Raw genomic sequence first — 25,788 nt, 5'->3', positions numbered from 1 at the left:
CTAAAGAGCTTCTGCACAGCAAAAGAAACTACCATCAGAGTGAACAGGCAACCTACAGAATGGGAGAAAATTTTTGCAATCTACTCCTCTGACAAAGGGCTAATATCCAGAATCTACAAAGAACTCAAACAAATTTACAAGAAAAAAACAAACAACCCCATCAAAAAGTGGGCAAAGGATATGAACAGACACTTCTCAAAAGAAGACATTCATACAGCCAACAGACACATGAAAAAGTGCTCACCATCACTGGCCATCAGAGAAATGCAAATCAAAACCACAATGAGACACCATCTCACACCAGTTAGAAAGGCAATCATTAAAAAGTCAGGCAACAACAGGTGCTGGAGAGGATGTGGAGAAATAGGAACACTTTTACACTGCTGGTGAGACTGTAAACTAGTTCAACCATTGTGGAAGACAGTGTGACGATTCCTTAGGGATCTAGAACTAGAAATACCATTTGACCCAGTCATCCCGTTACTGGGTATATACCCAAAGGATTATAAATCATGCTGCTATAAAGACACATACACATGTATGTTTATTGTGGCACTATTCACAATAGCAAAGACTTGGAACCAACCCAAACGTCCATCAGTGACAGACTGGATTAAGAAAATGTGGCACATATACACCATGGAATATTATGCAGCCATAAAAAAGGATGAGTTTATGTCCTTTGTAGGGACATGGGTGCACCTGGAAACCATCATTCTCAGCAAACTATCGCAAGGACAAAAAAACAACCACCACACGTTCTCACTCATAGGTGGGAACTGAACAATGAGAACACTTGGACACAGGAAGGGGAACATCACACACCGGGACCTGTTGTGGGGTGGGGGGAGGGGGGAGGGACAGCATTAGGAGATATACCTAATGTAAATGACGAGTTAATGGGTGCAGCACACCAACATGGCACATATATACATATGTAACAAACCCGCGCGTTGTGCACATGTACCCTAGAACTTAAAGTATAATAATAAACAAACAAACAAACAAAAAAATAAGTGCTGACAAGGATGTGGAGTCACTGGAATTCTCATATATTGCTGGTAGAAAGGTATATAATAAAATGGTAACAGTTAAAAAAAAATGTTTTTTTTTCCTGACTTAAATATTTTGATCTCTATAAAAAAGGAGAAAATTGAGAACAAGCTTTATTTTACAATAAAAAGGGATGTTGGTCAAACGATCAAAAGAGCACAGAAATTCTAAGTGCTAAACTTTTATCTGATCTATGACAAAGATAAACAAAGACAGTGCCAAATTTGCTGCTAACTACCAAAACCTCAAATTAGAAACATATTTCTATATACTTACTTTCTAAAATTAAATGTCACCATACCCTGGTGATTACAAAATGAAAAAAATACTGCCTGTTTCACAACTCAGGTTTCAATTCCAAAATCAATGCAAAGATCAATATTGTGCATTAGATAATTTAGTATCTTCCCTTTTGTCATACCCATTAATTGATAATTTGAAAGATTCTAATAAAATAACACATGATTATTCAACCACTGTTTCCTATTTATTAAAAGGAAATTCTACTCTTTTTTGTATAATACACAATTTAAATTTGAAACAGAATAGCAACATACCTGTATGTGATGAGGACGAAATAGGAACTGTCTATTTAAGTTGGATTTCTCTATCAAGTCAGGATCTGTAACTGTAATCTAATATCAAGAAAATATGGCTGAAATTACATAATGGATAAATTTTAATCTATTTTTCTTTTCTCAGTATGACTAAAAAAGTCCTGACAAATTATTCTAAATTAGTCTGGCTGGTAAAGGTTATAATGATACAAACACTCCCAAATAGTTACCAATACTACTCTTTTATATTTTACTTAATTGTAATTAATGTTTTACATAGCACATCAAACAAAATAGCTGAGGCCAACTGCAATTCCTGTTCAAAACTTTTTTCTATTATTCATAACAAAACAAAACTTTTTAGAACTATGACATGGATTACCTGCAGAGGAGCTAGTTCTTCTTTCTAAACTGATACCTATTCTTAATCTCAATTAATTTGGGAAGAATGCTTATATGTATCAATCTGAAAGGAACTCTGGCTAAAGCAGAGGCCTAAAAACTCTGGTCTTGAACTCCTAATCTCCTAATTAGGCAGGCTGCCTATTTTTGTAAATAAAGTTTTATTGAAACACTGTCATACCATTTAAAAATTGTCTACTGCTGTTTTCATGATCCTAGGGGCAGACCTGGTAAGTTGTGACAGAGATCTTTGGTCTGCAAACCTGAAATATTTGCAATCTTGTCCTTTAAGAAAAAGTCTGCAGACTGTCATTCTAAAAGATGCAAGAAGAAAGCAAACTCAAGATAATCTGAAGAGTATTCAAAATGCATTTGCCACTTTAGCATTTTAAACAAAATTTGCCTAAATGTAGAATGTCTCAGACTATATTCCACATTCATTTTCTTTTAGTTGTTATTTCCCTGATATTTTTAATATTTCTGTGTAATTATGTTAGGGAGTGTCTCTTTCAATGGAAAAAAAGTCAAACAGAAAATATCTTTTAACAAAAAGCTTAATCAATTCATTGTTCACTGATATTAAGGCTTTTTCTCTCCACTTCCTCCAATTCTGTTTTTCATTCTCCTCTATTTTTGCCTTGTACTGCACTGACCAAGTTTTCTTGATTCCTACCGCCCCCAGCTCCGCAAACTGGAAGCTATGTGGTTATGCTCAAAATTTTAACATGCTTATGTGACTTAAGATATAAAATTAATTAAAAATTCTATCCTCCTGAAAACCGAGACTATCTAAATCATTTAATTTGGAACTCTACAGTCTGCTTTCCATGAGATTAGTTACACTTAAACGTTTAACTATCTCACTCTAAGGTTTTAAAAAATCAATACTTATGTAAATCAAAGAATGCCGACAAATGCCTCTACATATCTTTTACACACTGCCCACACAACCTAACATCTTCCAGTAAGAACCAATAAGTGTTTTTAATCTTTCATCATTTTATTTGTCGGCTATCTTTACTTTGCTCTCCCTCTTGAACTGAGTATGGAAATCTAGGTTAACAGTAATTTTCCCTTACACTAACATATGTTTCCATTATCTTCTATCTATTGCTGATGAAAAGTCTATTATGCAATCTCTTTTTTTAATCTTTGCTTTTGTTCTGTTTGGTACTAGTTTATCTTTCCAATTTGAAAACACTTGTCTTTCTTTAACTCTGGAAACTTTTGTCATTATCTTTGGAATATATTGCTTCTTCTCCTGTATCTGTATCTCTGGAAATTCTACTAGACCTATGTTGGACCTTGCAAACGCACTCTCTTTTATTAAAAAAAGGATATCTTTCTGCACTACATTCTGGGTATTTATATTTATCTTCGATTTGTCCATTCTCACCTCAGTTATATTTAAATTTTAATATTAGTGATTATACAGAAATTCTTATTTGGCTTTCTGTAAAAATCTCAGCACCTTTTTTCCCGTTTCTAGTCCTCTTAATCTCTGATCATTTTTAACTTTAAAGTTTGTTATATTTTCTGTAAAATATTCTATTATTGGTAGCACTTCTATTATCTATAATTCTTAGGAGACTAAGTATTTTATTTGCCATGGCTGATTCTTGCAGTGGTTCCCTTTCTAGTGAACAGTCATTTTTTAATCTGAATCGTCTTTAATGAAGGCTGACTTTTCTGCATAGTTCTGAGTGTGTTATTATCATCATGATGCAGTTTTACATTTGTTTTAAAGGCTGTAAGTTTTAGTGGTCTTATATTTGTTATACTCCTTTTTCTGCTTAAAGTTTTCACATGATATAATTTTGGACCCCTTACCCCAGTGTGGTACATGCTCTGAGTCTCAATTTCTCATTAGTGACTTCTGTTTTCACTTAAAGTTTTGGACGGACATTCAAGATAGAAACACTTGTAAGTTCCCATGGCTTTCAACTTAGGATTTTTTCTTCTCTCTTGGTTCCTAGGACCTGGGAATTTCTCTTTTCAGCTTGGTTACATTACACTTTAAAAAAATGTATACAGTAAGTCTGTGTGTTTCCAGTAGTACAGAAGCATGTCCACATTAACTTACCTTGTTTTGTTATCTGAAGTCAGTAGGTTTCTTCATTACAGTTATTTTCCTGACCTTTATATGCTAACGTGCATCATGAATTTCCAAGGAGTTAAAGTATTTAGGTGATTCCTAAACTGATGTAACCAAAGACTTTTTTCTTTTTAAAATCACCACAAGTAATAGTGGTTTGTGGAGCAGTATTTAGGAAATGTTAATATAAACATAGAATATTTGCCTGTAACTATGATAGTAATGTATGCTCTTTTGAATTGGAATAAGCTAAGTTTAATAAACTGTTACAAAAGGTGAACTATCATATAAATTTTAGCCATTTAATTAATCTTCTGTTAGTCACCTTGATATATCTATGAAATCACCAATGGAAGATAGTTTATCTTAAAGCGCAAACAGCACCAGTGAAATAAACTTCTGTTTAAATATATGACATGGCTTACAATTAACTCACATTTAGAGTCTTAAGAATTTAAATTGTACACTGAGATTTATGTTTTTCCCACTACTTTTAATACTCACTAATTGAAACTACATGTGAGTACTCTGTAACTTTGTAATGTTAGCTTCAGTTATCTTAAACATTTAACAATAAACACTATCTGACAGAAATAACAACATATTTTATAGTTTGCAAAGCCCTGTCACCTTTGATCATCACAATAACGTTACAAGATAGGTAGTACAAATGTCAGTTTCACAGTAGTAGAGAAGGAAACTGAGAAAATAATTAATTTGCTACAAGGGAAAGAGAAGTAATTTGCTGCAAGGTAACATCAGTTTCGAAAAGTAGTCAGAAGGGCATGAGAATCTTCCAATTTTTAGTTTAATGCTCTATTTTCAAAAAATTGATACTTCAGATTTATTCAGTCAAATACAGCTGAAAAAAGGGCAACAATAGAAATATAAACTTTTAACTCTCAAGGATTGATATCTTACCATTCCTTTCTCTTTGCTTGTGCCAACACCAAGTAAAGCAAAATTTTTTAACATTTCACAGCCTATGGCTCCACACCCTACCTATGGAAGAGAAAAACGGTACCTATCAGATTAAAATAATCTGACCATTTGTGAATCATTTTACTTTGAAATATTTACCAGGTTTATTTTACCATTGTGTTTCAAAGAAAAAAAAAGTATAAATCAAATAAGCAAAAGCATAATTTTACAATTTCTTTAAACAGAAGACATTTAAAAATTCCAAATAAAATTTAAACATTGAACTGCTTATGTAAGATAGAAATAAACGCAATATAATATTAGTACAACATTAAAAAAAAAAGATTCCTCCCTTTTGGACATTTCTCAAAACTCATTTGTTGAATAAAACTATTCTAAGACTTCTATTATTATCTAAAATTGATAATACTAGATTCCATATGCATGTAAAAAGCTCAATAACAGTTGATTTTCAAAACATTATTTTAAAGATGATTAATGAGAATATGCAATAATTTTCAGGGCTAATTATAATAATTAAAACAATAAATGGCAGGGAGTTGTTTTATGTTATTGGAGAAAATTCCCCTGCCAATGCACTAAGACAATTAAGAAATACAGAATAGGCTGGGTGAGGTGGCTCACGCCTGTAATCCCAGCACTTTGGGAAGGTGAGGAGGGCGGAAAATGACGTCAGGATTTCGAGAACAGCCTAGCCAATATGGTGAAACTCCGTCTCTTTGGAAAATACAAAAAGTACCTGGGCGTGGTGGCACGCCCCTGTAGTCCCAGCTACTCGGGAGGTTGAGGCAAGAGAATCACTTGAACCAGAGGCAGAGGTTGCAGTGAGCTGAGATCATGTCACTGCATTCCAGTCTGAGTGACAGAGCAAGATTTTGTCTCAAAAAAAAAAAAAAAAAAAGGATACAGAATACACTTACATATTCTTTCATTTAATGAGAAAAAATTAAAAACCCACCAATTTTCAAACATATTTCTAGAAAATAATTTAATTTTTGAAATTATCATACTCATATTTTTACTTTAAATATATTAATTAGACCAGAGGATGGAAAACTTTTTCTGTAAAGGGCCAGACGGTAAACAATTTCAGCTTTACAGGCCACATGGTCTCAGATGCAACTACTCACTTGTACTCTACACACTTATACTCAAATTTGTTTTAATGAATTCAGTTGATATACGATAGCAGTTTGAACATACTATTCCCATGATTATTCATACTTACTAAGAAGATGTTTAAATTTTGCAGTTTCTGGCACAAAGTGTCTCCAATGCAGGCTCTTAAGGCATCATATCTATCTCCCCTGCAAAAAATAACACATACCAAAAAGCAGAAATATAAAACATTAAAATTAGTTTCACTGTCATTAATACCAACTTAATGTTGTACTTTAAAAGGAAATATTCTTTAAAAGTTTCCCCTAACCAATCTTAATTGAAAAAGAAAAGCCCCCATAAAGAAATCCATTTTTCCTTTTTCTACTTGGCTTACTAGTCTAAATACAAATGACTTAAATGAAGGTGACTTTGGTTTATCTAGAAAAAAAATTTCCCTAAGCCACAGATTTTTAAGAGAAGTTCTTAGAGGAATCTATGGATGGGCTTTGGAGCTGATAACCCACTTAAATCAAAGGCAGAAATTTGGGTTATGTGCATTTTAGGGAGAATAATTCTAAACATTTCATTCTCAAAAAGATTTATGACCCAAAAAGGTAAAGAATGACTCATATAAATAAAGACTGCAGATACAGTTTTTTCCATCTAACATCATTATGGTATTTTAAATGCTAACCCTTCTCATGGCACACAATTTAAAACTCTGCATTCACTATTTATCAAGTAGTAAAGCGATATGACATTATTATGACACTTAAAATGATTACTAAGTAGAGAAAAAACAACTACAAAAGTGATTTAGGAGAAAAGACATATAAAACAAAGGTATGTTTAGACAAAACTTTTAAAATCTATTTCCCTGTTAATAAAAGCAAGAGAAATTTCATTATTACCGTGGCAGAAATTCTTCACATTCAGGTTTGCCTAGTGATTCAACAATATCTGCTGCTTCAAGATATAACTTAAAGTAGAAGATTAAAAATACAATTATTATGTATAAAACTTAAATTACTATAAAAAGAAGCTCCTTTATAGTTATTTAATAGTCATGAAGGAAAAAATGATTTAAAAAAAGGCACTTCAGAGTAAAATATTTAAAAATATAATTAAAAATATGTAATATACATATTGATATTCTCTCATTAAAATAATGGTAAAAACTGAAGGAACTGTTAACAGATACAATTGGATTCATGTCACTTAGCCATCCTAAACATGATGTATCCTAATTTTAAACCAAAGGAAATTTCACCTCCAAATCTATTTTTCATAGCTACACAGTTTTAGAAGCCCCCATTCAATTTTAGCTACATTTGAATAAGTAATTTGATTACTTTTTGATTTTTTGAGACAGAGTCTTTCTGTTGTCCAGGTTGGAGTGCAGTGGCGTGATCTCTGCCTCCTGAGTTCAAGTGATTCTCCTGCCTCAGCCTCCCAAGTAGCCAGGACTATAGGTGCACGCCACCACGCCCGGCTAGTTTTTTTGTATTTTTAGTAGAGATGAGGTTTCACCATGTTGGCCAGGCTGGTCTTGAACTCCCGACCTCAGGCGATCCGCCCATCTCAGCCTCCCAAAGTGCTGGGATTACAGGAATGAGCCACTGTGCCCAGCCATAATTTGATTACTTTTGGGGAAGAAAGTACCTACTCTGTATTTATTTTTCAGCTTGGATATATAATCTATAATTATACATACTATGTGTATGTGTATGTCATCTATAATTGCACACACTATAGGAAAATAATCTAGGAAACCAAAATTTCAGCTTTTTAAAAATACCAAAGATAATTAAAATTAATGAAGAAAAAAACTGAGTCTTACTCTCATTTTCATTTAAGTAACTTGTGTGGCTAAATTTGAACATGAACAACTGGTTACTTATTGTATTATAACACAGAATCTATATTAACAATTAACCCAGGCTGGAGTGCAGTAGAACAATCGCAGCTCACTACAACCTCTGCCTCCCAGGTTCAAGTGATTCTCCTGCCTCAGCCTCCCGAGTAGCTGGAACTACAAGGGTGTGTCACCATGCCCAGCTAATTTTTTGTATTTTTAGTACAGATGGGGTTTCACAACGTTAGCCAGGATGGTCTCGATCTCCTGACCTCATGAGCTGCCCGCCTCGGTCTCTCAAAGTGCTGTGATTACAGGCATGAGCCACCGCGCCTGCCCTAATGGTTATCTTTAAACCAGATTTTTACTAATGTACTTGTATTCTATGTTAAAATAAAGAATTCAGCAGCAAAATAGCATTATGTGAGTACCTTTTAAAATATAAAAAAATGAGCGGGTGCAGTGGCTCACGCCTGTAATCCCAGCACTTTGGGAGGCCGAGGCGGGCGGATCACGAGGTCAGGAGTTTGAGACTAGTCTGACAACATAGTGAAATCCCATCTCTACTAAAAACACAAAAAATTAGCCAGGTGTGGTGCTGTGTGTCTGTAACCCCATCTACTTGGGAGGCTGAGGCAGGAGAATCGCATGAACCTGGGAGGCAGAAGTTGCAGTGAGCTGAGATCGCACGATTGCACTCCAGCCTGGGTGACAGTGCGAGACTCTGTCTCAAAAAAATAAAAATAGAAATAGAAAATAAAATGATAAATGTTATATTCAAAATGTTTATGGTGTTTCAACAGAGAGAGGGCCTGGAGGCAGCATCCTTTCATACCTTGTGCCAATTATTCCTGCTGGTAAAAAAAATGGGGATTTTTATTCCATCTTGTGATGTTCATACCCCATGCAACTCTAAAACCTGTACCACTCCCATGTTCTCCACTTTTGTAAGTTTACACATAGAAAGGGAACCTGAAGGTTCATGATAGTAAAAGATTCCATGGAACAAATTCAAGAGTCCTGAGAGCCCAAGAATGCTAAGCTTATGGTACTGGAGAACAATTACCTATAAGGATAGAACATTCATTCCCTTACTATCACAACTAAGGGAAATACATTTGAGAAGGAGAACTTTGGGTTATATCTCAATAGCCCTAAAATATCATCTTGCTAATTTCAATCACAGAATCAAGTGTTGGAGGCATACTGCTTGCATCTCTTTCATGCATCAAAATGTATTTTAAGGTCGTTTTTCTAATATATTAATACTACATTATAATATGTAACACATTCCATTTCATGAGTAAAGAATTCAACCTTAAAAACTCAGAACTAACCCACTGGCACAAAGGAGAAAATTTTCCTGTTACAGCTTTCAATACTTCTTGGCTGGCAACACCTCCTACTGCTGCAGCAAGTGGAGATAAAAAGCCTTGAGCAGTCCAAGACAGCCAATGCACAATGTCAGCATTTACATCAGGCTAAAACAAAAGCCATAAAAGACAATAATATTAACAGCATTTAAACGGTATACTTAAAATTTCAATGACTAAATGTGAGAATTAGAACTTAACTTCTTAAAAAGCTATTCAATTCCCCTACTAAATAACTCTAAAAATGTCCCGATTTCATGATAACAGAACCATATGCGTGTTACCTTAAGTAGTGTCTCCCTTTACTAGTACCTGCCCATTTTTGTTTTTGGACTCTATATGTCACTCTAGGACATCATTTATAATTAACTCGAGTATCTACCATTTATAGTTTTTGTCAAAGAACAGTTCTGTGATGCCAGTCAGACATATTTACAAATAAATAGACTTTTTTTAAAGTTTGTTAATGAAAACTACTATGAAAAAACCCTGAACTACGATAAATGAAAATAAAATGATCTTAAAAATGATAAGCTATCAGTTTGTGCTGAAAGTTGTAAATAAAAACTGCAATGAATAACACAATACATTGTTAGAGATAATGTTTTCAATCACGCTTAAAAGTTATGTATCTCAAAATAGAACATTTTAAAGGAAATACTGGAAAACTGAATTTTAGATCTATTATTTTAGTACAATGTCTTATATGTGACAAAGATGTTTTCATGAGCTTATTTTCTTTCTCTTCCTATTTAAACATCAGTAATCTTAATTTTATCACTAAACTTCAAATTTGCCTAATTAATCTTCTGAAATCCTATGTAAAAGAAGAGTTCTTGTACATTTAGGAGCGGAAAGAGAAGAGTTTTTATTACATTCTAAAAAATATTTGTGACACAAAATGGTTACTACTTACTATTCCACCCCTCCATTTCAACTTTCTACATCTCATTATTTACAACTATTGAGCATTAACCTCAACCAAGATCAATTACAATTTAAATTCTGCAATTTTTGAATGCAGATATTGTTGGTGGTGATATTAAAAACAATGATGAGAATAACAACAACAGTATAAGTGGACACTTACCATGCCGGGTTATATATTAAGTCCTTACATAACATTCAAAATAATCCTTATAGATGCAATTTCTATTATACAAGAAAACCAAAACATTGAAAAATTAAGTAACTTATTCAAGATTTTATAGCTAGTAAATGCTGAAGCCAGGATCTAGACCCAAAAAGTCATAGGTTTATTCTCAACAATAGGTTATGCAACCTCCCAGGATTCATTTTTTAGTAAACAAACATCTAAATTTTGGGAATTTTTGGTTACCATAGGATGAAGACAGCAGCCTATACCTGTTTCCCTACATAATCTCCAAAACATATGCATAATCACAAGAAGAGAAATAAAACAGTGACAGGGCTTCAGTATTACTAGAAAACAGAATATTATAAATTTTTGCAAACTCCATCAGCACTCTCACTGGATTTCACATTGCTACAATCTTGGGCAGAGAGCAGAAAATATGAAGAAATCACAGAAGAAAATGAACGGCCTAACGGTAACAAAACACGTCCTAAGAAAAAGAAATTCCCACACCAAGTGCAGAAAATATTGATGAGAGGTATAAAACTGGTGGCAGATCTCAGCCGTCAAAGAATGCCAATCTGGGAGAGAAAGATGTTAACAAAAAAGGGGAGACATTCTTTGAGAGAGAAAGCTAGAGAGATGTTAAGAATTTGGTAAAAATCAAAGAGACCTACAAAACACACCAGTACCTCTCCACCACAAAAAGGTCATCCATTAAAAGCTCCTTTTCAGTATCCTAAGAGAAGAGAGTACTACAAAAGTAGGAATCTAAAAAGCACCTAAAACCCTTACCCTGTCCAAAAAGTAAGCACAAAAATCACTCTACTATACAAAGCTAATGTAAGAAGAAAACAGAAACCAGAATCAAAACATTTCAGCTAATGAAAATCCACACCCCCACAACTAATCAAAAGTCAGAAGATACTTAAGTGAATTATATATTCTTAACAAGTACTTGGCAATGTGGGGGGAAAAAACATCACAAAAAACCTTGAATAAGGAATTTAAAAACTAAGAACAGAAATGATCCATTTTACCCTTCCAGAAAAGAATTAAACAACATTTGACTATGCATATCAAAATGGGCTTATGGTGTACATGGGAAACTTTACTGAATAATCAACTCTGAGATATAATCTGGTAAAACTATTAGATGAAGACAAAGATTAAACACATAGGGCCTTAAAGCAAAAAGACCACATTACTTCTAAGAGTATGAAAATTGGGCTGGCATCTTATTTTTCAACAGCAAAAAATAAAGCAACATACCAGTGAACAAAGTAACAGCCCAGAATTTTACATCTAGCCAAGCTTAAAACTATGAAAGCTACAGAAAAAATATGAAACATATAAAAACTCAGGAAATACCATAATTCTAAGCCCTTTTTCAGAAATAGACTAAACCTGATTTCAAGACTTAATATAAAAGCCACAATAAGCAAGACAAGATGGAGCTGGCAAAAGGACAGAAACAATGTGAAGACAGTAGAGTACAGAAATAGACCTATACATATATGGCAAAAAAACTGTTGACAAAAATGCCAAGACATTTCAATCAAGAATAGCCTTTTCCACAAATGGGCTAGAATAACTGGGCATTCATATACAAAATAATTAACTTTCATCTATACTTTGTGCAGTATATAAAGACAAACTCATAAAACTACAAAAGAGTGCACAAAATTAGTGTAAAGTCATGCATACTGATCTCTACTTTGTATGATCACATCTTTATCAATACTTTGCACCATATGCAAAAATGAACTTATAAAATTACAAAAACATAAACTGTCTACAAGAAAACAGCGTTTTGACCCTGTGTTAAAAAAGCTCTTAAGATAAAAAAGCACAAACCACAAAAAAGTATTCTTTTTGTGGTTTGAAAAATTGAATTTCAGAGACTATTGTAAAATATGTATCTGATAAAGAACTCATATCCAAATATATAAAGACATAAAAACTCTCTCAATCAATAATTAAAAACTATTTTAAAAACAGGCAGAGATTTTAAAAGACAGTTTATTAAAGAAGATATATGAATGGCAAATAATCATATTAAAAGATGATTTAATTCATGGCCAGTGATATGAAAATGAAAACCAAAATGATGTACTACCACACACACATAAAAATGTTTAAAATCATATAAACAGACAACACAGAGTATAAGGAAGCTGCAGCACAACTGAAATTCTCATACACTTCTGGTGAGAATGCAAAATGGTACAGCTACTTTGCAAAACAGTTTGGCTGTTTCTTATGAAATTAAACATGGTCTTGGTCCTCCAAGATGGCCAAATAGGTACAGCTCCAGTTTGCAGCTCCCAGCAAGATTGACGTGGAAGATGGGTGATTTCAGCATTTCCAACATGAGGTACCTGAGTCATCCCACTGGAACTGATTGGAGTAGTGGGTGCAGCCCAAGGAGGGCGAGTTGAAGCACAGTGGTATGTCACCTCACCTGGGAAGCACAAGCGGTCAGGGGATTTCCCTTTCGTAGCCAAGGGAAGCCATCACAGACTGTACTTGGAAAAATGGTACACTTCCGCCCAAATACTCTGCTTTTCCCACCATCTTAGAAACCAGCAGACCAGGAGATTCTTTCCTGTGCCTGGCTTGGCAGATCCTATTCCCACGGAGCCTTGCTCACTGCTAGCGCAGCTGTCTGAGATCCACCTGCGAGGCTGCTGCCTGGCGAGGGAACAGGTTTTCACCATTGCTGAGGCTTGAGTAAGTAAACAAAGCAGCTGGGAAGTTTGAACTGGGTGGAGCCTACCCCAGCTCAGCAAGACCTACTGCCTCTATAGACTCAACCTCTGTGGGCAGGGCTTAGCTAAACAAAAGGCAGCAGACAACTTCTGCAGACTTAAATGTCCCTGTCTGATGGTACTGAAGACAGCACTGGTTCTCCCAGCATGGCGTTCAAGCTCTGAGAACAGACAGACTGCCTCCTCCCCATGTAGCCTGACTGGGAGACACCTTCCAGTAGGGGCGGACAAGACACCTCATACAGGTTGGTGCCCCTCTGGGACGAAGCTTCCAGAGGAAGGATCAGGCAGCAATATTTACTGTTCCTTTGTAGTCCTTAGAGACCTACAAAGAGACTTAGTCTCCCACACAATAATAATGGGAGACTTTAACACCCCACTACCAATATTAGACAGATCAATGAGACAGAAGGTTAACAAGGATATCCAGGACTTGAACTCAGCTCTGCACCAAGAGGACCTAATAGACATCTACAGAACTCTCCGCCCCAAATCAACAGAGTATACATTATTCTCAGCACTACATTGCACTTATTCTAAAACTGACCACATAATTGGAAGTAAAGCACTCCTCAGCAAATGTAAAAGAACAGAAATCACAATGAACTGTCTCTCAGACCACAGTGCAATCAAATTAGAACTCAGGATTAATAAACTCAAAACCACACAACTACGTGGAAACTGAACAACCTGCTCCTCAATGACTACTGCGTAAATAACGAAAAGAAGGCAGAAATAAAGATGTTCTTTGAAACCAATGAGAACAAAGACACAACATACCAGAATCTCTGGGAAGCATTCAAAGCAGTGCGTAGAGGAAATTTATAGCAGTAAATGCCGACAAGAGAAAGGAGGAAAGATCTAAAATTGACACCCTAACATCACAATTAAAAGAACTAGAGAAGCAACAGCAAACACATTCAAAAGCTAGCAGACGGCAAGAAATAACTAAGATCAGAGCAGAAATGAGGGAGCTAGAGACACAAAAAACCCTTAAAAAAATCCATGAATCTAGGAGCTGGTTTTTGGAAAAGATCAACAAAATTGATAGACCACTAGCAAGACTAATAAAGAAGAAAAGAGAGAAGAATGAAACAGATGCAATAAAAAACGATAAAGGGGATATCACCACCGATCCCACAGACATACAAACTACCACCAGAGAATACTATAAGCCCCTCTATGCAAATAAACCAGAAAATCTAGAAGAAATGGATAAATTCCTGGACACATACACCTTCCCAAGACTAAACCAGCAAACAGTTGAATCTCTGAATAGAACAATAACAGGTTCTGAAATTGGGGAAATAATTAATAGCCTACCAACCAAAAAGAGTCCATGACCAGACGGATTCACAGCCAAATTCTATCAAAGTTACATGGAGGAGCTGGTACCTTTCCTTCTGAAACTATTCCAATCAACAGAAAAAAAGGGAATCTTCCCTAACTCATGTTATGAGGCCAGCATCATCCTGATACTAAAGTCTGGCAGAAATACAAAAAAAAAAAAAAAAGAGAGAGAATTTTAGACCAATATCCCTGATGAACATTGATGCAAAAATCCTCAATAAAATATTGGCAAACCGAATCCAGCAGCACATCAAAAAGCTTATCGAACATGATCAAGTCGGCTTCATCCCTGGGATGCAAGGCTGATTCAACATACACAAATCAATAAATGTAATCCATCACATAAACAGAACCAATGACAAAAACCACATGATTATCTCAATAGGTACAGAAAAGGCCTTCAACAAAATTCAACAGCCTTTCATGCTAAAAACTCCCAATGACTTAGGTATTGATAGAACGTTATCTCAAAATAATAAGAGCTATTTATGACAAACCCACAGCCAGTATCATACTGAATGGGCAAAAACTGGATGCATTTCCTTGGAAAACTGGTACAAGACAAGTATGCCCTCTCTCACCACTCCTATTCAACATAGTGTTGAAAGTTCTGGCCAGAGCAATCAGGCAAGAGAAAGAAATAAAGGGTATTCAATTAGGAAAAGAGGAAGTCAAATGGTCTCTGTTTGCAGATGACCTGATTGTATATTTAGAAAACCCCATCTTCTCAGCCCAAAATCTCCTTAAGCTGATAAGCAATTTCAGCAAAGTCTCAGGATACAAAATCAACGTGCAAAAATCACAAGCATTCCTACACACCAATTATAGACAAAGAGATAGCCAAATTGTGAGTGAACTTTCATTCACAATTGCTACAAAGAGAATAAAATACCTAGGAATTCAACTTACAAGGAATGTGAAGAACCTCTTCAAGAAGTAGTACAAACCACTACTCAAGGAAATGAAAGAGGACACAAACAAATGGAAGAACATTCCAAGCTCATGGAAAGGAAGAATCAATGTCGTTAAAACGCCCATATTGCCCAAGAAGGTAATTTATAGATTCAATGCCATCCCCATCAAGCTACCAAGGACTTTCTTCACAGAACTGGAAAAAACTACTTTAAAGTTCATGTGGAACCAAAAAAGACCCCACATTGCCAAGACAATCCTAAGTCAAAAGAACAAAGCTGGAAGCATCACGCTACCTGACCTCAAATAATACTTCAAGGCTACAGTAACCAAAACAGCATGGTACTGGTACCAAAACAGACATATAGACCAATAGAACAGAACAGGGGCCTCAGAAAAAACACCACACATCTCCACCGATCTGATCTTTGACAGACCTGACAAAAACAAGCAATGGGGAAAGGACTCCTTGTTTAATAAATGGTGCTGGGAAAACTGGATAGCCATATGTAGAAAGCTGAAACTGGATCCCTTCCTTACACCTTATACAAAAATTAACTCAAGATGAATTAAAAAATTAAATGTAAGATCTAAAACCATAAAAACTCTAGAAGAAAACCTAGGCAATAACCATTCAGAACCTAGGCACGGGCAAAGACTTCATGACTAAAATACCAAAAGCAATGGCAACAAAAGCCAAAACAGACAAATGGGACCTAATTAAACTAAAGAGCTTCTGCACGGCAAAAGAAACTATCATCAGAGTGAACAGCAGCCTACAGAATGGGAGAAAATATTTGCAATCTATCCATTTGACAAAGGGCTAATATCCAGAATCTACAAAGAACTTAAAACAAATGTACAAAAAAACAAAAAACAAAAAACAAACAACCCCATCAAAAAGTGGGCAAAGGATATGAATAGACACTTCTCAAAAGAAGATATTTATTCAGCCCCCAGACACATGCAAAAATGCTCATCATCACTGGTCATCAGAGAAATGCAAATCAAAACCACAATGAGATACCATCTCACACCAGTTAGAATAGCAATCATTAAAAAGTCAGGAAACAACAGGTGCTGGAGAGGATGTGGAGAAATAGGAACACTTTTACACTGTTGGTGGGATTGTAAACTGGTTCACCATTGTAGAAAACAGTATGGCGATTCCTCAAGGATCTAGAACTAGAAATACCATATGACCCAGCCATCCCATTACTGGGTATATACCCAAAGGATCATAAATCATGCTGCTATAAAGACACATGCACACATATGTTTATTGCAGCACTATTCGCAATAGCAAAGACTTAGAATCAACCCAAATGTCCATCAGTGACAGACTGGATTAAGAAAATGTGGCACATATACACCATGGAATACTATGCAGCCATAAAAAGGATGAGTTCGTGTCTTTTGTAGGGACATAGATGCAGCTGGAAACCATCATTCTCAGCAAACTATCACAAGAACAGAAAATCAAACACCGCATGTTCTCACTCATAGGTGGGAACTGAACAATGAGAACACATGGACACAGGGCAGGGAACATCACAGGGGATGGTGGCTGGGGGAGGGAAATCATTAAGAGAAATACCTAATGTAAACGACAAGTTGATGGGTGCAGCAAACCAACATGGCACATGTATACCTACGTAAGAAACCTGCACGTTGTGCACATATACTCTAGAACTTAAAGTATAAAAGAAAATAAATAAAATAAACATACACATATCATAAGACTCTGTAACACACTTTAGGGTAGTTATATAAGAGAAGCAAAGACATATGTCCACATCAAAATCTATATGCAAGTAGTTGTAATAACTGTATTCATAATTGCTCAGACCGGAAACAGCCCATATTTTCCATCAAGTGATGTAAAAATAAAATGTAGTACACAATGAAACAAAAAAACAAATACCACGTGTTCTCACTTACAAGTGGGAGCTAAATGATGAGAACACATGGATACACAGAGGGGAACAACACACACTGGGGCCTACGGGAGGGTGGGAAGGGCGGGGAAAATAACTAACAGGTACTAGGCTTAATACCTGGGTGATGAAATAATATGTATGACAAACCCCCATGATGCAAATTTACCTATATAACAAACGTGCACATGTACCCCTAAACTTAAAAGAAAAAACAAAAATGAAATGAACATGTAACAAAATGGATAAAACTCAAGTTAATTATAATTAGTGATAGAAACCAGATTCAAAAGGCTACACATACTATATGACTCCATTTATATGACATTCTGGAAAAGAAAAAATCTATAGTGGATGCTAAGGTTTGGTTATGGGCTGGGGAGGTAATTATAAAGAGGCATGAGGGAACTTTTTTGCATTACGGAATGTTTTATATATTCAGTGTGGTGGTAGACCCATTACTGTACACTTTGACTTAATTGCATACATCTGAATTGATAGTGTACAAAAGTTTTTATAACTACACACCTAAAAAGAGTGAAAAATTTACTTTATGTAAATTTCACATCAATAAACTTGATAAATCCTAATCACATCCTTCTGTTTAATCACAGACTTCTACAATCTATTTCTAGCTTTTCATACATTTTATTTTCTCAAAGCACTATATATGCAACACAAGGTCTTTCACTATGGCTAGTCAGTCACTGTTTTCAGTACATTTATTATTTCTTTCTTTGTGTAATTATAGAACATACGATGTTAAAGCTTTTACCACTGATGTTAAGATTCTCACTTCCTGAGATGGTTTGGCTGTGCCCCCACCCAAAATCTCATCTTGAATTGTAATCCCCATAATCACCACATGTCAACGTGGGACCAGGCAGAGGTTACTGGACGGTGGGGGTGGTTCTCCCATGCTATTCTGATGATAGTGAGTTTCACGAGATCTGACAGTTTTTTTTTTTTTTTTTTTTTTTTTGTTGAGACGGAGTCTCGCTCTGTCGCCCAGGCTGGAGTGCAGTGGCCGGATCTCAGCTTACTGCAAGCTCCGCCTCCCGGGTTTACGCCATTCTCTCGCCTCAGCCTCCCGAGTAGCTGGGACTACAGGCGCCCGCCATCTCGCCCGGCTAATTTTTTGTATTTTTTTTTTAGTAGAGACGGGGTTTCACGGTGTTAGCCAGGATGGTCTCGATCTCCTGACCTCGTGATCCGCCCGTCTCGGCCTCCCAAAGTGCTGGGATTACAGGCTTGAGCCACCGCGCCCGGCCCTGACAGTTTTATAAGCGTCTGGCAGTTCCTCTGCTTGCACTCACTCTGTCCTCCCACACTGCAAAGAAGCTGCCTGCTTCTCCTGTGCCTTCTGCCATGATGGTAAAGTTTCCTGAGGCTTCCCCAGTTATGTGGAACTGTGAGTCAATTACCTCTTTCCTATATAAATTACCCAGTTTTGGGTATTTCCTTATAGCAGTGTGAGAACAGACTAATATAGTAAATTGGTACGGCAGAGAGTGGGGTGCTGCGAAAAAGATACCCAAAAGTGTGGAAGTGACTTTGGAACTGGAAAAGGCAGAGGTTGAAATAGTTTGGAGGGCTCAGTAGATGATAGGAAGATGTGGGAAAGTCTGGAACTTATCAGTTTTGACCAAAATACTGATAGTGATATGGACAATGAAGTCAAGGCTGAGGTGGTCTCAGATGGAGACAAGGATCCTGTCGGGAACTAGAATAAAGGTGACTCTTACTATGCTTTAGTAAAGAGACTGGCGGCATTTTGCCCCTGCCCTAGAGATCTGTAGAACGTTGCCTGAGAGAGATGATTTAGGGTATCTGGCAGAGAAATGTCTAAGTAGTAAAAGCGTTCAAGGTGTGACTGAGGTGCTCTTAAAAGCATTAAGTTTTATGCATTCACAAAAAGATGGTTTGGAATTGGAACTTATGTTTAAAAGAGAAGCAGAGCATTGAAGTTTGGAAAAAATGCAGCCTGATGATACAATAGAAAAGAAAAATCCATTTTCAGAGGAGAAATTCAAGTCAGCTGCAGAAATTTCCATAAATAACAAGCAAGTAAATGTTAATTGCCAAGACAATGGGAAAATGTCTCCAGGCATGTCAGAGGTCTTCAAGACAGCTGCTCCCATCACAAGTCTGGAGGCCTAACAGGAAAAAAATGGTTTTATGGGGTGGGCCCAGGGCCCTGCTGCTTTGTGCAGTCTCAGGACATGGTGCCCTGTGTCCCATTCATGGCTAAAAGGGGCCAATGTACAGCTCAGGCTGTTGCTTCAGAGGTTACAAGCCCTAAACCTTGGTGGCTTACACATGGCGTTGGGCCTGCGGGTGCACAGAAGTCAAGAATCGAGGTTTGGGAACCTCTGCCTAGATTTCAGAGGATGTTATGAAAACACCTGGATGTCCAGACAGCAGTTTACTGCGGCGGGGGAGCCCTCATGGAGAACCTCTTGCTAAGGCAGTGCAGAAGGAAAATGTGGGGTTGGAGGCCCCACAGAAAGTCCCCATTGGCACTGCCTAGTAGAGCTGTGAGAAGAGTGCCACAGTCCTCCAGATCCCGGAATGGTAGATCCAACGAAAGCTTGGACCATGAATCTGGAAAAGCTGCAACACTCTATGCCAACTCATAAAAGCAGTTGGAAGTGGGGGCTGTACCTTGTATAGCCACAGGGTGAAGATGCCCAAGACCATGGGAACCCACCTCTTGCATCAGTGTCACCTGGATGTGAGACATGGAGTCAAAGAAGATCATTCTGGAACCTTAAGGATTAATGACTGCCCTACTGGATTTTACAGTGCGTGGGGCCTGTAGCCCCTTTGTTTTGCCCAATTTCTCCCATTTGGAATGGGAGCATTTATCTAATGTCTGTACCCTCACTGCATCTAGGAAGTAACTAACTTGCTTCTGATTTTACAGGTTCATAAGTGGAAGGGACTTGACTTGCTCAGATAGGACTTTGGACTTGGACTTCTGGATTAATGCTGGAATGGGCTAACGCTTTTGGGGAATGTTGGAAAGGCGTGATTGTGTTTTGAAATGTGAGTACATGAGATTCAGGAGGGACCAGGGATGAAATGATATATTTTGGCTGTGTCTCCATCCAAAATCTCATCTTGAATTGTTATCCCCATAATCCCCACATGTCAAGGGCAGGACCACGTGGAGGTAATCAGTGAGTGATAGTGAGTGAGTCTCATGAGAGCTGATGGTTTTATAAGAACCTGGCAGTTCCCCTGCTTGTACTCACTCTGTCCTGCCACCCTGTGAAGAGATGCCTGCTTCTCCTTTGTCTCCTGCCATGATTGTAAGTTTCCTGAGGCCTCCCCAGCCATGAGGAACTGTGAGTCAATTAAACTTCTTTCCTTTATAAATAACCCATCTCAGAATTTCTTCATAGCAGTATGAGAATGGACTAATACACTTCCCTCTCATTTTTATAAAATAAGAACAAAAATAATAGAATCTTCAAATAATTGCACAAACACCACCATGTTTATAGCTGCTTAAATAAAACTGTTGACAAGCAGGCACTGGCATCATAACACACACAAAAAAACCATTTTCTAGGTGACATGTTTAAATCTAAATCTGATGTGCAAAATGTGATAAAGAGATGTGAATGTATAATGTATATAACAGGTGACTTAGAAGAAAGCTAACATATACAAGTTTAAGTGGGTTAACAAATCAAGTAAATCATAACAGAATAATAAAGAATAATAGTAAAAAATAGCAGCAGCAAATAGTAATTACTATATGTCACATGACATTTCTAAGTACTTTACAAAATTAAATCATTTAATGTTCACAATAACCCTATGAAGGTAGGTTAATTCTATTTTATAGATTTATAAATTAAAACAGAACAAAGTGAAATAAAGTTGTCTAATGCCACAGAGTAGCAAAGCTGGATGTGAAGGAAAAGAGAATACTAATATACAGAACACTTATGTATTAACAAACAGATATTCGGACAGTCATAAATTTCAATAGTCACCTTCTCTTCCAAGGTTTCACTTATAGATGTTGCTAGTCTCAACAGTTCTTCTGAATCTTGTTGGCATCTACAACTCAAAACAGAAAACCCTAACTTTAGTTTTCTCAACTGCCATAAACAGTAGGACATACTCAAAATTAAAATTTAGGAAATATATAAAAGAATGTGGGATTTTGCCAACAGGTAGCACAAAATGTTTTACTGATTTAAAGATGATTGGCTTATAAATACATTACTTCAAAATCACACTTAGTATATAAAGAAGCTTAGTCTTTTTTTTTTTTTTTTTTTTATTTGAGACAGTCTCTCACTCTGTCACCCAGGCTGGAGTGCACTGGTGCAATCTTGGCTCACTGCACCCTCTGCCTCCTGGTTCAAGCGATTCTCATGCCTCAGCCTCCCAAGGAGCTGGGATTAACAGCATGCACCACCATGCCTGGTAATTTCTGTATTTTTAGCAGAGACAGGGTTTCGCCATGTTGGCCAGGCTGGTCTCGAACTCCTGGCCTCAAGTGATCCACCCGCCTCAGCCTCCCAAAGTCCTGGGATCATAGGCGTGGGCCACCACACCCAACCCCAAGATTTAATCCAAAATATAAAAAGTAAAAACCTTCTGCAACAGTACTCTGACTTAACAGGGTATAAAGTTAAAAAACAATTACTATGGATCAATAATTCAGTAATTCTCAGAATTTTTTTTTGTTTGTTTTAAAAAGCTTTAATTTTTAAAGGCTTCAAAGTGGGAAAATTCACATTTAGTATGATTCCACTTTTAAAACCAATTTCTCCACTCCCACCAGGAAAAGGACTAGAAGGTCATAATAAATCTTTACACAGCTTGGCATATCTATTGGTATTGTAATTACAAAGGGCATAGTTACTTTTTAAATTATAATTTCTGAATTACTACTTTTATAAAAAGGAAAATACTTATTTTTAAACTTAAAACATTACCCAACATTTGGCTTGCGACTGTATTTCTCCTGAAACTGGTCCAAGGCAAGCATAGCTGTGTGAATCTCTAAAGGTGCCTATTAAGAACATTAAAAATTGGCCAACATTTACTGAGTGCTTGTATGTCCCAGGCACTGGGCTAAATGCTTTTAAAACACTATTTAACCATCACAATAAACACATTAGCTTAATACTATTATTAACTCTATTTAACAAATAAGAAAACTGAAGGTTAGAAGTTAAATGACTTAACCTCAAGGCCATGAAGGTAAATGACTTAATCCCCTTTCCTTATTAAAATTTACAAATTTGGAAACTTTTAGTTCCTTCCTTATCACATTTCCTGCTATAAAATTACATCCATTAAAAAAAAAAAAATAGAATACATACTCAAGGCTTTTTTGGTAAGAAATATGCATTATATAAAAATGATACGATTCAGAAAATCTTTTAATAAGATCATTTGTACAAGTTATTGAAATCGTCTTTTAATTATCAAAGTTGGCAAATCATTATAAAAGTGAAACTTTTTCCTTTTACTTTCACATTTTTTCTATGACACAAATTCCTATTTTTAATCCTCGGAAGTCAACTTTCGATATGTGAGTATAACCTTTATTATACTCACATTATAAGGCCCAACAGTAAGATATCTACATGGTTATTCCATTTTAACTTTATAATCACTCGCTAATTCTCATCTCTGATTCTGCTGCCTCTCTCAAACCTGTAAGTGTTTATTTACCTCAGGTTTGCTAAAATCCACAATAAGGCACTTTGGATGTTTTATCTGCCTCTCCAGTGGTTCCTGATATGGAAAAAAAAAAAAAAAAATCATTACTTCAGAGCAAATGAGTGATTATTGGACAAAATATACTGTTATATATCAGCGCACTAAAAACCAGGGAACTCTCCCAAGGGTCTGAAATAAGTAGGGTTGGGCTGATATGTTTTAACTGAAATAGAAACTAGCTACCACTCTTATGACCATACTTAAAAAAAAAAAGTTAAATGCAATAAAACAACCTGCTCCACACAGTAAATTTGGGAACAATTAGTAAAAACATTTGCATACCTAAAAAAATTTATTTTTTAATGTAAAAGCTACCATATTTTTCTAATACCAGGTTATCAAGACTTATTCAATTCTGTATGAAGAACACAAAGGCAAAACAAACAAACAAAAAAACCCCAAAACATCCAACCAATCTAAAATTGAGACATATCCAATTAAAACTTGGAGACAAAGCACAAGGAGATATGCAGGAGCACATGTGACTAGATATATTATTTATTTTTTTTGTATTCTAACTTTGGGTTGAACAAAGTCTTGTAAACACCTGGAGTTGTTAATAGTTCTGGAAAAGAAAAGGCAATTACATTAAAACCTTGAGAACTTGTAAGAAAAAACAGAGATGTGTTAGCTTATCCTGAGAAGGAGCCCAAGGATTTTAGTAGCACAAGATCCCTTAGTTCCCTGACACTACATTCTCTATATTCAGCTATTTACATTTTCCTTTCAATGCCAGTTGTTTTTAGAAATTATTTTACATTTCCAACATACATACTGTTTTCTGAAATTTATAAAATTAAATTAAATTTTAAAAACCAGGATTAACAAGTATAATTTGAATATCTTCATTTTAGAAAATTAAATAATAATAAAGTAAAACAACTCTTGCTAAATCTTGAAAATACATTAGTTTTATTTATTGTCTTAGAAAGTAAGTTGTAATAAGTATGATAAACTCTTTGATAATTCACAAAGGTATAGTTCCTTTCGGGTATACCCATTTAGCTCAACTATATGTATATGGTATTCTGGCTATAAAAGATGTGTAAATTTTTTGTTAATATCCATTTTATTCATTTATTTCATTAGATTAATTCCATTTCCCTCAAAGCAGGTATAAACAAAAAAAAAAATTCTGTTTCACATTTAATCTGTTTGGTTAACTGAGTAGTTACTTCATTGTCTCTTCTGCTTTCTTTTTCTGTAAAGAAATATTTTTTAAGCAGAAAAAAAAATACTTACAAAGAAAACTGTTTTAGGAGTCTTAACTTGGACAGCTATGCCTCCATGTAAATATGGTTCCAGTTCTGTAGTGTCACCAATACTAAAAGAAAATGGCGATATCACTAGAAGAAAAAAATTGAAAAGTTACACAGGGAAACAGATATTTAAATTTCAACTCTTACTGTCATAAAATTTTAATTATTCCCAATTTACAAAATTAAAAAATTCCAGCATAGTGGTTTTTCTGTTCGTTTGTTTGTTTTTTAATGAAGAGCTGGGAGGAGTGTGGGGACCTAGACAGAGTGTTTTTTCCAATGTGAAACTCCAGGACTTAAAAATAACGAAGGAGACTTATAGAAAAAGAGTAATGAGGGCTACTCATTATTAGATATTAAAATATATCATAAAGCCTCAATAACATACCAATAACTACCTATCATAATAATATAATATGGTACTGGTTAATAAACAGACAACTGGAAAAGATCAGAGAATTCAGAAACAGTCTCAAGTACACAAAGGACAAAATTAAGGTGGCACCTCAATCAGTAAGGAAAAGATAAGATTGATTATTCAATAAATCTGATAGAGAAAAAAGACATCTGGGAAAACACCTATTGCAAATGGACAAAAGTTTTAAGTGTCAAAAAAGATGCTAACAATTTCTTAGACAAAAGCATGAGAGAAAAATTCCTTTAAAACCATGTAGTAAGGAAGGCTTTTCTAAGTAACACTCTAAATAAAAACCATAAAAGAAAATAATTAAAATTTGATTATGAAAACATAAAAAAGAAAATCTCATGACAAAAACCCATTATAAGCAACATCAAAAGATAAATGGCAAACCAGAAAAATATTATGCTCTGTCTGGGCATGGTGGCATGTGCCTGTAGTCCCATCTAATCAGGAGGCCAAGGCAGCAGGATCACTTGAACCCAGGAGACTGTAGTGTGCTAAACTGTACCTGTGAATAGCCACTGTACTCCAGCCTGGATAACAAAGTGAGACCCTCATTTCTTGAAAAGAAAAAACATGGTTCAATAACATTTTCATCTATATTATGACATATTAGGTAGCTTTAAAAGAAAATTTAAAGGAAAAAAAAAGGAGGTTCTCCAATTACTAATGAGAAAAGATCACAAATATATTTTATTTAATAAAAAGATAAAGGACAGCACTGTATAATGTGTTTCCTTCTGTGTTAAAAACAAACAAACAAACAAACACAATAAACTAAGACTAACAGTTACCTGTGGTAGTGGATGAGAACTGTGAGGGTGAAATGAAGTTTGGGCAGAACACTTTTCATTGTAAACATTTACTGTTTCTCATTTCTGAACCATTTGCTTATTCAAAAAATTAAGTT

The 25,788-nt window shown here is 35.6% G+C and overlaps 1 protein-coding gene and 1 long non-coding RNA gene across 4 annotated transcripts in view; one reads left to right on the top strand and one right to left on the bottom strand.

Moving 5' to 3' along the window:
• Positions 1-25,788, bottom strand: part of UBA6 (ubiquitin like modifier activating enzyme 6) — an 82,193-nt gene that overhangs the window by 21,208 nt on the left and 35,197 nt on the right. For 2 of the 3 annotated variants that reach the window (XR_004437997.1, XM_033214549.1), the window contains exons 10-18: positions 24,441-24,544; positions 23,151-23,213; positions 22,406-22,482; positions 21,452-21,518; positions 9,343-9,486; positions 7,062-7,129; positions 6,278-6,356; positions 5,029-5,109; positions 1,611-1,688 (exon numbers count right to left, since the gene is read on the bottom strand). Coding sequence is in view for 2 of the 3 variants with exons in the window: in XM_033214549.1 (XP_033070440.1) it covers positions 1,611-1,688; positions 5,029-5,109; positions 6,278-6,356; positions 7,062-7,129; positions 9,343-9,486; positions 21,452-21,518; positions 22,406-22,482; positions 23,151-23,213; positions 24,441-24,544 (761 nt within the window). In the remaining variant the exon portion in view is untranslated. The remainder of the gene's footprint in view (positions 1-1,610; positions 1,689-5,028; positions 5,110-6,277; positions 6,357-7,061; positions 7,130-9,342; positions 9,487-21,451; positions 21,519-22,405; positions 22,483-23,150; positions 23,214-24,440; positions 24,545-25,788) is intronic. The other variant, XM_033214550.1, reaches the window with a different exon arrangement.
• LOC117085556 lies at positions 1,015-12,736 on the top strand. Its single transcript, XR_004437998.1, has 3 exons — positions 1,015-1,061; positions 8,234-8,238; positions 12,690-12,736. It is a non-coding gene; the product is annotated as an uncharacterized LOC117085556 (long non-coding RNA).

This window comes from Trachypithecus francoisi, unplaced genomic scaffold (genome assembly GCF_009764315.1).
Source record: "Trachypithecus francoisi isolate TF-2019V2 unplaced genomic scaffold, Tfra_2.0 Lachesis_group1, whole genome shotgun sequence".
Taxonomy (NCBI): Eukaryota; Metazoa; Chordata; class Mammalia; order Primates; family Cercopithecidae; genus Trachypithecus; species Trachypithecus francoisi.
Note: the sequence above shows the minus strand (reverse complement) of the source record. Positions and strands in the feature narration are given on the sequence as shown.